Genomic DNA, 13,351 nt, shown 5'->3' with positions numbered 1-13,351 from the left:
TTGTTTACAACTATATAATATTATAAAATAAAACATAAATATAATAATTAATATATGGAAAATAGCATCATTGCAACGTCAGTAAAACGTTTTTGTTTTTTTTTTCTTTCCAAAATCGCATATAAAGGTCATACCAGTCTTTATTTTTTTTAACAATTTATTTTTTTAAAGACACATTTGGAAAAATAGTACACAACTTTAAATTGCTTACAATTTTGTACTAAAATTTAGGAAACAATATTTGCATTTCTTCCATCACTTAAAAACAAATAAAAGTAGACATAAGTGCTTGTGATCCAAGAAACCTTCATTATTTATTTTTATTCAGAAAAGACAAATATAATGCTCAATAATTGCTTTTTCATACTGACTTGTTATTTTGTACATTTAGATTAAACAACCTTCGGCAAAAAATAGTAACTGTGTGATTATTTGTACACGACAAGGTTGCACGTATCTGTTTATCACAAATTTAAAATTCTTACATTTTTATAATTAATATAATAATAATAAAACCCTTATCCGCACCCCAATGGTGCATAGGGCACTGCTTCATATGAACACAGTGTTATCTTGATCGTTTACACAAGAAGGAAAGGTGATCAGCCCTCCGCTTCAGGTACCAGTCCAGGGTAATATTGAATAAATATTACAGTGAAAAAATCACTTATATTTATTTGACCCCTCTGGGAATCGAACCCGGGACCTCCAGAACGGTAGCCGAGCGTGCTGACCATTACACTACAGAGGCGGACAAAATAATTAATAAGGCGACTTTAATCAGATTGAGAAGTTATCTTTTCATTTCATTTATAAGGCTGATGTTTATCTTATGTTTATAGTAAATATTCATTCTACTAAAACTAGAAATTATACACTCCTTAAACGAGTGGTTAATTCGATTCTTTAGCTCCCTGAAATTTTACTACGACAACGATAGGTATGTGTGAGATTTTTTGCTTAAGGCCTAGTATTCGTTAAATAGCAACTTCATATTCTTTAAACCTGTTAATAATTCACATTTTTTTTTTATAAACCATTTTTTAATTGAAAAAATAAGTTTTTCTTCGAAATAAATATATGGTATTTAAAAGAAAAGTGTTATTGAAAGGTAATGAGTTCTAAAAAAATATATATAATTATTTTTTTAACAATTTTTTTTTTTTAAATATGCTTTCTTAAAATTTGGGCATGACCTGACCTCCGGCGCCCATGCATTGCCGGAAGCCAACTGAGTTTTTTTAATGCGAGTTTGGCCTTAACGTTAAGTAGATTATATCAATTTTCATATTTCATCTTCATACTTTTAAATATATATACTTTTACGGCATATGGTACATATTTTTACAAGAGTATATTTTTGACGTAATAGATAAATATTTGAGAGAGGAATTAATTACAAAATATTTTAAAGTTTGAAAATGGATTCTCTTAACGTTTGTGCGTCATGGACCATGAATAATATTACATATTGCAAAGGTGCTCAATGGAATAGGGCATTCATTATAGTTTATATTACTAGAAATTGTATTTAGACATTGTATTGTTGTAGCACTGGTCTAAATTGGAATTTCTTTGTTTTAACGAGACAAATTCCGAGCACACATCGCAGAACAATAGGCATTCTGCGCCGAAATACCTATTAACTCATCATACAGGCACTTAGTAAAACAATCCCCTCGTTTCTGCACCAGTCACTTGCCAAAATTATTTTTCACGCGAATAAAATTAATTTTCTCATACTTTCACAGTCATTTGTTGGTTTTCGGGTGATTACAGCCGAAAGTGGAAAAGGCTGTTAATAAAATACGTGTCGTCATACGGTTCAATTAAAATCTGGGAATTTCGGGCGCTTTCTTCAATAATAGTGAACAATAAAATGTAATTTAATGTGTATCTCTAAACTGAAATATTTCAGCTTAACTGCCTTCATTCATTCATATCCACTCCCTACGTGGAATATATGGAGTCCACAATCTGCCTCCAGGGTCTTCTGTCGGTTGCTAGCTTCGTTGTATCCTTCTAAGTCAGGTCCGCGTCCGTAAGTTTAGACGACAACTTTCGGCAAACTGTCAGCAGTGGACATCCTAGGCGACAGAAACCTATGCCTTATAAAAAGGCAAGCTTGATTTAAGGCTTTCAGGAGGCATGTAAAGTACGTTGCCCAGACAACCAAATCGCCTTTTATTAACGACAGTTGTAACCATGGGTTGCTAGGTCCTGTGCCATATTTCTTCATTCCTCACAAAGTCAAATCACCACATATTGGAACTTCATCTTGAGAGGAAACATCTTTCCTATGTAAACGATAGATGTTTCATCTCAAGATGAGACACCTATAATATTGATATATAATCCTTACAGTGAATAATCTAGTCTCTGATAAAGAATAATAAATTGTATAATGATTTATTAAATTTAACTTAAAATTCTGGGTTTTTGTTCAATGTTTGTTTGTTGGCATGAAAAGGGGCAAATATTTGTTGTATCAATAGATTTTTTTTAAAAACACCTTAGTCTATTTTAAAATATCTTTATACTGATTTATTCTTATTTATAGCCGTTATTATATTATGAATTGTTATTATTGTTTATTTATTTTTGTTGCAGTCTTGGCATACACCGGAGGGATCACAATTTTGCCGAATGGAAACAGCCCAACAAGAAAAATGATATCTGTTAATATGAAAAATATAGAAGTAGGAGGATTCGTACCCATCAATCCCTACAAAAAGTCTGATAACAGTTACACCACCACAGAAAAAAATTACCTAAATTACACAGTGTTGCCTGTCAATGAAAGATACAGGCGACTCATTCCTTACATGACCTTTTACTTAGCAAATGATTTCAATAATCCACAAACTGAACTATATTCACCCAAAGGTGTAGATGAGAGGGTTGTAGTACAAAGTAATGGGAAACTGGCAACTTCACATTACAATAACATCCCTCAATACCAAGGCAACAGGTTGACAAACTTCAATATCGCATCAGCCTATCCAAATAAGATTGTTCAAGATTACTATCCACAGAAACCATCCAACAATGTGAACTATAACACCAATCAAAGATTTCGCTTTCCGCAATCGAGTCATATTTCACAGTATCAAGCGATAATGCCACCTCCACCAAAGAACGCAAATAATCATTTTGATTATCAACGGCCAATTCCCGTTCCAGTTAAGGTTAACTCGATGAATTTTTACAAAACGCCCGAAGTACCGCAAGTTCAATATTATGTAAAACCCGAAGCCGTTCGACCAAAGGCGCAACAATATAAACTTGTACCATATGAACAAACGCCTCCAGTTCAAATTCCAGTGCCTGATAATAGTAACGATTACTTTTTACCTAAAGCCAACACTTACACCAACCAACCCATCCCGGTTCCTGTCCAAGTAAAGAGTAACTACCAACAAAACTACTATGATGTTTCAACACCTGATGAAAAATATTACAACGACAACAATCAAAAAGATCATGATGTTTACAGTAGTTACTCACCACCGCTAGAACAACAGCAACCAAGAAAATTGAATAACCAAATTGTTTATCAGACGGTCAAAAACTTTGATGTGAAAAAACCATCCGTTGGCTTCAGCCCTGTTACAGAATCTGGATTTAAGCCAATGGTCAACACGGGTATTCCTACTCCTCAAACAAAATTTGTGTACATAACAACCACCCCATATAGCCCGACTGGATTAGAGTCTGACTATGACGATTATGCTGTTAGCACTCAGAAACCGAAAATTCAACACAAACCGAGACCTACCAAAAGACCTCCGGTTTACACAGAGAGTCCAGAAGACTATGCCGACATCTCATCCAATCTGAATAATTATGAATCGACACCAAATGACTTTTATGAAGAAAACAATTTAGCAAAGATCTTAAAGACTCTTCAAAATTCACATTCACTACCGCAGACCTTGACTACTGACAACATTGATTCCTCTATTAAAACACTGGTGCAAATATTAAATAACCTTAAAAATAACCAAAAATTTGTTGAAAGTTCAACACCGGTAACTATTTTAAGCACACCTACACCATTTAGGATTCCCTCTAAGCCAGCGGTGAAAATAAATAATGATGTCCATCCACATCGTTACAGTGCTCGAATTAAAACAAAAACTAAAATCTTACCTGTCCCGAAACCTCTTCCAGTACATGAGTATCCTCCCCAAGATTTGGAAAAAGGTAACTTTCTTTAACACTATAAAATTAACTTATTAAAATTGAAATCTTAACAAATAGTAGATAAAAAAATAATGAAATAGATTACAAGCCAAAGAAGATATCCTAATCCATGTGTTATCAGCACCCTTGATTAATTAATCAATTATTTCTCTCACTAGAGAAGAATTCGATGAAATCACATTCAATGAGACCTTAACAATTGTAGAACAATAAATAAATTTAAATATTATCTCTGGAGAAGTTACACCGCACTGCTGAAAAAAAATTATGAGATAGAAATACATATGTTCATATATATTAAGATATGGGCGATCGAATTAAGAATCAGAATTAAATGATGACTTCTTTTAATGAAGCTTTTGCTTCATTTTGTAGTTTAATTAAATCATTTATTATTAATCATTCCAATCAGCGAACACATTTGGTGGCATATTTCTAAACACTTATTATATTTGACAATTTCATGCCAAAAACTTAAGCTAGAAAGAAATGTAAACTGAGGAAAAGTAGTAAGTACCATCAATTGCGTAACCGAAAAAATAACACATACTCATTTCTATAAAACAAATTCATCCAATTACTTTTTAGTATTGAAGCATTACAGTATAAACTAAGGGCATAATTTGATGGTGACCATGCGTCGGACTTGGATAGTTTATGAATTTGCAATTTGCCTAGTTAGGTTCAATAGAGTATAATACAGTATTTATTACACTAATATTCTTATCAATTCCAGAACATCCAGGAATACAAGGTCTCGGAAGTAATCAAGATTACTTAGCCGAAGAAAACGAATTAGGGGGTACACCTGGAAAACCTGGTATAGACTATCCAATCCTGTCTGTGATACCTCCAACACAATTTGATTGTAAAACCCAACGCTACAAAGGTTTCTTTGGTGATCCTGAAACCAATTGTCAGGTGAATTTACAAACTAATTTATAATAGACCAATAATTCTGAACACTTTCAGTAGAATCACACAAATACAAAACTATATAAAGCTTATAGTATCATATTCCTAAAATTATTGGATCTAATTCCCAATCTAATGGTTTTTTATGTTTACGCCATAATACTCATATTTTTTTATATCTCTACATCTTGCACAAATTGAACCATTCATTGTTTATGTCATTTTTGCAATTTATTTAAAACCAAATGTCTTTCTTTTTTCTGTTGTGATTTTATGAAAGTTGTCACATATCATTGCACTATTGAAAGCATAGATTTAAGACCACAAAACCACATTCACAGTCTATTTTATTATCTTATTATATTGACTTATTAATGTCAAAATGATTTACAGGAAATGAATGCATGATAGAAAATACAAAATGAGTAGGTGCCATGATGATAAACTCTGTATAATGTAGTCCTAAATATTGTTAGAAAGTTCAAACAGTGCATGATGTAAGAATCACAAAATGCAAAACCCTTTAATTACATTAATAAATTAAATATTCTAGGTATGGCATTATTGCGATCTCAATGGTGGACAAGCTTCATTCCTGTGCCCCAATGGAACGATATTCAGCCAAGTAGCACTGACGTGTGACTGGTGGTTTAATGTCAAGTGCGATTCAACAGCTCAACTGTATGTTTTGAATGAACGACTTTATAAGTACATTCTGCCATACACACCAAAATTCCCAGAGGACTACAGCGGACCCTTGGTTGATAAGTAAGTGTTAACTAAACTCAATTTTTATTTTTAATTCTTCCATGACAAATGAGACTTGCTATGTCATTGATATGTCCATGATCATATAACCTACTTTTAAGTGTATCCCTCATGATTGAGGATCGTGATCAGAAGATGGAAGCAGCTGATAAACCAGAGATTGCTAGAAAGCAATCTCTGGTTTATCAGCTGCTTCCATCCTTCCATGTCCTGAACTAAGAGGGTAGTAGAGAAAAGCGAGGCTCCAGTTGGCTTCAGTGTCTGAACACTCCAGCTTCATGGCGTTCTTCCTCTGATTTTCTTTAACTTTTTCAACTATCATGATCATCATTGAATGAAAAACTTTAGTACTGCAAACGGAATGTCCCAAATATTGATACTAGAGAATGCATTGAAAACAAAAGAAAAATTAAACTATTCCAGAATTATCATATTTGCTCTCAAGATTTGTCATAGCTGTTTCACAGACACGAAACAATTTAAAAGAAAGTAATATGAACATCTTTTGCGAACAGTCAAACCGCTTAATTATATAGATGATGTATACATATATTCAATATCCAAGTGCCCATTCATGTGCGAATTTATGATGACGTTTAGCAAGATTCTTGTGATGTAATATAGCAATAGCCTCTTATTATTTGTATGCAACATTCGTACTGAATCAACGAATCCCTCCCTCCCTCTTAATTGCTTTATCTCTGTGAAGCATCTATAATAAATCTTAATACCCTTAGAGGATAAATCCAGTAATATGCATAGCCAGAACTACATAATACATATTTATCTATTTCTTTCATTTGGTGGCTAGGAGATTTCCGATTTTGCACCATATTTATGTATATTTTTAAATGTTTTCAGATACCTTACAATCAAATATAAAGAATTGGAGGAAAAAATGAAAAAACAAAAAAAGACCTCTAAGCCAGAATCAGAAGAAGTTACAACAGTGGATAAAGAAGTCATGACTGATATGGAAACAGAGAAAGCGGAAATTATAGAAATAAATACAAGTGGGATGAGTGGAGCACTCAGGCACTATGGAGTATAATTTCCATATGTAAAGAAATTAAAATATCTTATTTATTAAGGGTTAAAGAGTAAAAGGAAAGCATGTATGTATCTATTGTAAATCAGATTGTTTGTATGGATGAAGCGATAATTAATGATAGTTAGAGAACTATTTTTTTTATGGATCAATTTTAATAATAATTAATAAAAAAATACATATCACAAATGTATTTCTAAAGTAACACAACTTAATAATGGGCGTTGTTGAGTTATCCTAGAGCTTAGGACTGATGAACTTGACTTCATAAAATCAATTCATCTAAGGTCAAGAAATAGTTCAAGAAATGATGTTGAAGAAGGAGTTTAAGAAATATTCCTTTAAAAATCAATAAAAACACAGATAAAAAATTTTGCCAGGCAGATAAAGCTAGAGCCATTCTTGTTTTTTCAGACTCACGGAAATAGGAACGGTCTTTGCCTTTTTTAAAAATGTCATTTTTTATTGTGTTACTTAAAATTGAAAAACGTAGACAATATTGCAGTAAGAATAATTTAAATCACATTTAATGAATTGGAGATAAATAATATACTCACAATGGGTGCATTTAAATTTGAAGTGCAATATCAAATTAACTCCTTATCAACAAGCTATTTATTTTGAGAAATCCTATATTCATTTATTTTCAGAACGGCATATTATTTCTACCAACATAAATATCAGTATTGTATTTATACAGTTATATACTACTTTTTTCAATTAAATTGATGCACTTAGTAAATTACATCAATAGCAATATGGAAATTGCTTCACTATCTGTTTTTTTATTTAATTTTTTTACAAAAGTACATATTATGTAATATTAATGGGAAAATGCATCTTGTATAAGTGGGGTATTTATTAAAAATCAACCAACTGTAATTTTTATGTTTCAAATTTTGCATTTGTTATTAAAAAAATAACACAAATTAAATTAATTTTATAATTAAAATGTAACTTTGTTTTAAAATCACTACAAATATTTTATTGTAACTTAATTATAATGTCTACCGGTTTCGAAGCTAACCGCTTCTTTATCAAGACTGAATAATAATAAAAATATTTAGTTTTTACTATTAATTAGTCTTGATAAAGAAGTGGTTAGCTTTGAAACCGGTAGACATTATAATTAAGTGATAATAAAATAATTTTAGTGATTTTAAACAAAGTTACATTTCAATTATAAAATGGAAAATCACAAAGTTAATGCCTCAAATAGAAATTATTAATTAATTTTAACAAAATAAATACAACAAAATAGTAATATCAGTCTACCTACAGAAAAATACAAAATAACATCTTCTGATAATCTTCTGATGATTTTGGACAGTTATAACCAAAAACAAATTTAGTTTTTGAATATTAAATTAGTAATCAAAATATTATCCTTGAATTTTTTGTTTGTACAATATATTTTTCAATTATATGACTTTGAATAATTAATAAAAATGTTTAAAGGTTTTATCCAAATATGTGGGTAGATTGTAAAATATGTACAAAGGCATAATTATACTTGTTTGTAGCTTTTTATTGTTGAACATGATCTTTGAATGAATAAAATTGAAAAGGTGTAGTATATATTTAAATTGTTAAAGAAGAAAAAGTATTTTGTTTGTTTGTTGATGTTTAAGTTTAGCAATTGTAAAGCTTTATTTTTATGTATTACTTACAGTTGAATTTCCTAATGGTCTCACTCCTAAACCTTCTCAAGATAAAAATGTGTATTTCTGGCATTCAAAACACAAAATTTTAGATTTTATTTGAACCTTAAATTCAATTTGTTTATTTTCTTTGTTTTAACTTGTCTGTGGTCTTGGCCAATAAACCCTTAAATATTATAACTACTATTATTTAAAAAAAAGTTAATGTCTTATGAACAAATTATGTAACTGCATATTTACATAACCAAATAAATGCATCTTTTCTTTTTCTAACACACATGCTCAACCAATTGTGCATAGGGCACTGCATCGCCTCAAGGTAGTGTTATCTTGATTGTTAATAACGTGAATGAAAGGCGATCAGTATTGTGCCTCAGGTACCAGTCCAGGGTGACAATAAATAAACATTAGTTTTTTTCTAACCTGGTAACTTTAGCATGGTAACCAAATAGCCACGCACTACAAAGGGGGATAATTTACTGTAATCAGAAACTTATTAGCCAAATGCCACAGATGTTTTAAAATTTATTTAAAAAGATTTCGTTTCAGATTAAGCCTTGTATTAATTAAGTTTTGAATATCACTCTTATATAACTCTGTGCAATAAATAGGATAATTAATAATTGTGATTAAATGTAAGTACATGATATTTATATCTCCTGCTTTAAGAAATAATTTAGTGATTTTTTACACGTATGAACTTTAGTAAAATGTAACGTGCCAATAAATTATGGTTAAAACAAAATCAGGAAATCATTATCGAATTCTAGTCAACTCACACTTCCAATATCAAAGAAGTTTTATCGAGTTCTCAAGAAATTTTGAATCAAATTGTAATAATAATTTTTTCAAAGTTGTACTTAACCATAAACTATGTTATTTAAACCTGAGAGAAAATAAAATAAAATAAACTTTTTAAATATTGGTGTTTTATTAAGTTTATGTATATACTTATCCTTTATTTAAAACAAGTATTACACCTTCCCCGACCCCAATAACAAATTTTAATTAATGGAGCATTCAAGAATCACTTTCAGAAGAAACACTTTCTTGTGTTAAAAATATTACAGTGATTTGAGCATTTAATTTTACCTGTTTCTCCTACCCTTTTCCACATATAATGATGCAAAAGGCTCCGCACCGGATGGACTCATTACTAACTTGACTGCAAATTACTTGGAGACAGTGTGATTAGTCCCGCACTTCAGGTGTCAGATCAGGGTATATGTGCAACAAATGTTTTGAGTAAAATAATTAATAATTTATTTTAGCCCTCCTGGGAATCAAACCCAAGATCTTATACATGGTAGCCTAAAGAACTTTCATCTATACCACAGAGGCAGACAAACAATAAATATTACCATCTGCTTCTTTTTTTTGTAAATCCTGAGGATCTGTTTATGCCTCCGCCTGTCGCTCTTGGGATGTTGACTCTCTGCTATTTTTCCACCTTTTTGGAGATCCGCGTCCATCAGAGTTTCCTTGAAGGGCAATACGTGGAAGTCTGTCTTCTGACATTCATAAATATTATAACGCGGTAAAAATAAAGTGATATATCATAAGACTTTCTTTTGTACAATGCTATCAGGAAAGTTTACCAAAGTTTTTTCATGTTTGTAATTATAAATTTCTAATTTGAATATCTTTGAGTAGAAAGATACCACATGCCATACCATATATAAACAATGTGGGAAATGTACAATTATTTTGATCAAAAGCAGCTTTTGGATCTGTCTGAACTGCTTCAAGTGAGTATTTGATGTAACATTTAAAAAAAAGTTGTTTATTCAAACCATGTATTTTTTTTATGTAAATATTTTCTATAACTGAAACCATAGCCCTGTTGAATTTTAATTCACACAACTTTTAGTACTTGGTACCCATTCCATTAAATGAGATGTTTTTTTTTTAATTTAGCATCTTTGTATTTAATACTATTAATTTATCCAAATTTTAATAGGGAAATCAGGCAGTGAACATGTTTATGTTGTGGTTGATGTATACATTGAAATAAATAAAATAACGCATTTAGAGATCACAGGTTAATTTATTACAAAAATATACACTTTTTACATGTTTTTAAAGTAATAAGAAGAAGCCAAATAAATAACATACATATTAAAATTAAATGAGACAATAAACATTGAATTTTAAAAACATGTTACACATTGAATGTCTGCAATTCTTATGACTATACACAACATCAATCATATTTCAATAGACGTACAATTAGTAAACCCGTATTTGGAAAAAAGCATCACAATATTATAGCAGCTTCTAATAAAAAAAAATAAAATAAAAAAACAAAAATAAAGGAACACATTATTTTCTCTGATTTTTTCTTCCTTTTTATTTACTTGGTTATTGAACAATGAGAAATAAATTCTGAAATTAATATTTAAGGTGAAAAGTAATTCATAACACTCATGTGTAGTCACATATGCTGTAGATCAACACACTAATGATGGGTATTTTTTATGTCTGTGGAGCGCTGGCGAAGGGATTTGATAATTGTGTTCATATAGTTAAGACCTCAGCAAAGACATTGATACATAATATTCATATAAAAACATTAAATAATTCCTTCTTTTCTGACTTTGAAATGAGGCTGGCGCAGAAGGTAAAAATACCCTTCTCGTCCTTAAGCATCAATCGACCGAACGGGTAGAAATACCTTTCCCGTCCTTATTGTGTTAATAGAAATGAATTGATATAATGAATAAAATAAAATCTGGGAGCACATACTTAAAATTTAGATCACAAGTCATTTAAAAAAAATTGATGTGACAAAAAAAACTTTAACATTATATCTACACATCAATACATAACGGGTAGTGATTAAAATATTTAACATCGAAAGAATCTTGCACAAATAATATTGTGTAAGAATAAATATTAAAATGTTAAACTTCCTCCATTTCCTTGAGTATTTTATAGACATTTATTAACATGAAAATATGTTGAGACACCAAACATTGACACATTTTTAATTTAATAACAATATTTTTAATTTTAAACAGACAATTCTGCCATGAAATGACATATTAATTTGAATATGTACAAACAGAAAATTACATTTCTTTATTTTTTAAATTCAGTAGTCTCATGGCAGAGGTTATAATAGACAAAAAAAATTTTGCTAGAGACACTGAAAAGACATTGGCCATAATTATCGAGTTTATTTTATACTAAAAGTATTGAATTAAAAAATAAGCAGAATCGTCATATCGAGAACGCACATTGACCATTTTATTAATTTATCAAAAGATCTTCTTTATTATTACATCTTAATGTCCCTTAAATACTTCTACCACATCAGTATAAATTATTGATGAGCATTTAGAAAACACAATTTGTAGCTATACCATTTAATTGAAATATTTATAATTCAAGTCAAATTTGAAACATGGTGTTTGGAGATGATGTGTAATACATCGAAACACGTATCACAATAGATTTTTTTTTAAAGTGGCTTTTACTGAGTAAAATATAAATTAAAAATGGGTAGATATTACCACAAACTGACTATCGAATCGATTAATGAAAATATTTGTAATATATATTTTTTTATAACAAGCAGTGTTTCTGCTGAGTAAAACATTTTTTTGTAAAATGAAACAAAAATTATTCCGTGATTAAAAGATATAACCTTTTTCCATGTGACTACTGACTACTAAATTACACATAATTCAATGATTTGTAGTTCAGGGATTCAAAAATGTTAGACAGACATAAGTTTAATACAAGTACAACATGAAAACATTTAAATTATGTTTTCTGACTTAGGTATCCTACTGTAATTATTTTGAAATATTTCATGAGAAAGACATAAACATTGTCACATTTCAATTATGCGATTCTGATTCACCCTTCGCAAAAATCGTTCGGGAGTAATAATATAAGAGTATTTTTAATAATTATCATGTAGACATAATATTGACTTAGCCTATTTATGTTTAGTAATATTCAATAAAAGCAGATAAACATTTAATTTGTTTTACAATGTGAAAATAGACAGTATTATTTTTCCAATTGACATTTTTACAAAGTGTAGAATGTATACGATCAATGAAATAGATGAATTTAACCATTATATATGATTCTTATTGAATAATACTTTACACTGCACATATTAATATATATATATTGTAACATTTACACAAAAAACATCAAGCATTTATTACGGATAATATTTACACACTAAGATTAAATTAAATAAATATTTTCTTATATTTACAGAAAAGTTTTATTTCGTAATATTAAATTTATATTTAACATACTAGGCCTGTTACTTAAAAACCGGATTTTTTTAATGAAATTTAAGTGTTTATTAAATGAAATCTTTCCACGAGAACAAGACCAAGGATCACGAGCTGTCAAATGACGCTTGACATTTAAAAGAGTGTTGCTATTTGCAAGAACTTTTTTCTGAATTTACAAAAAGTACTTACCCACGATATTAATCAATTAATGCACGTTTTTTCTTTCGCGTGATTCGAGTTTTCACTCTTTATTTTACTTGCACGGATTTATATATATATACCTTTTAAATTTATCATTTTATCGACATTTCTAAACAATTTTTTGAATTTGAAATGACAAAAACTCAGAATCAATTAGATTTTTTTAAAGTCTAATTAATGTTAATAAGTAAAATTAAGTAATGCAGCCAATTTAAAAAAAAAATGCGTACCTATCACTGGTCCATAATAAAAATGTGACGATATACGAATGCATATTTTAATGTATAAAT

General features: G+C 29.8%; 1 protein-coding gene across 1 annotated transcript in view; it reads left to right on the top strand.

Annotated features, from left to right (window-relative positions):
- The window catches only part of LOC148306949 (uncharacterized), a 63,612-nt gene extending 56,027 nt beyond the window's left edge, over positions 1 to 7,585 (top strand). Inside the window, exons 2-5 of the mRNA XM_088264164.1 lie at positions 2,611 to 4,206; positions 4,943 to 5,127; positions 5,675 to 5,889; positions 6,751 to 7,585. Of these exons, the coding sequence (XP_088120290.1) occupies positions 2,611 to 4,206; positions 4,943 to 5,127; positions 5,675 to 5,889; positions 6,751 to 6,940 (2,186 nt within the window). The 3' untranslated portion in view covers positions 6,941 to 7,585. The remainder of the gene's footprint in view (positions 1 to 2,610; positions 4,207 to 4,942; positions 5,128 to 5,674; positions 5,890 to 6,750) is intronic.
- Positions 7,586 to 13,351: the final 5,766 nt, after the last annotated feature.

The sequence above is a fragment of the Brachycentrus maculatus genome, unplaced genomic scaffold, assembly GCF_059751285.1.
Source record: "Brachycentrus maculatus isolate JH-2025_06_01 unplaced genomic scaffold, ASM5975128v1 h1tg000218l, whole genome shotgun sequence".
Classification (NCBI taxonomy): Eukaryota; Metazoa; Arthropoda; class Insecta; order Trichoptera; family Brachycentridae; genus Brachycentrus; species Brachycentrus maculatus.
The sequence above is the reverse complement of the archived record's forward strand: the minus strand, read 5'-3'. Positions and strand labels throughout refer to the sequence as shown.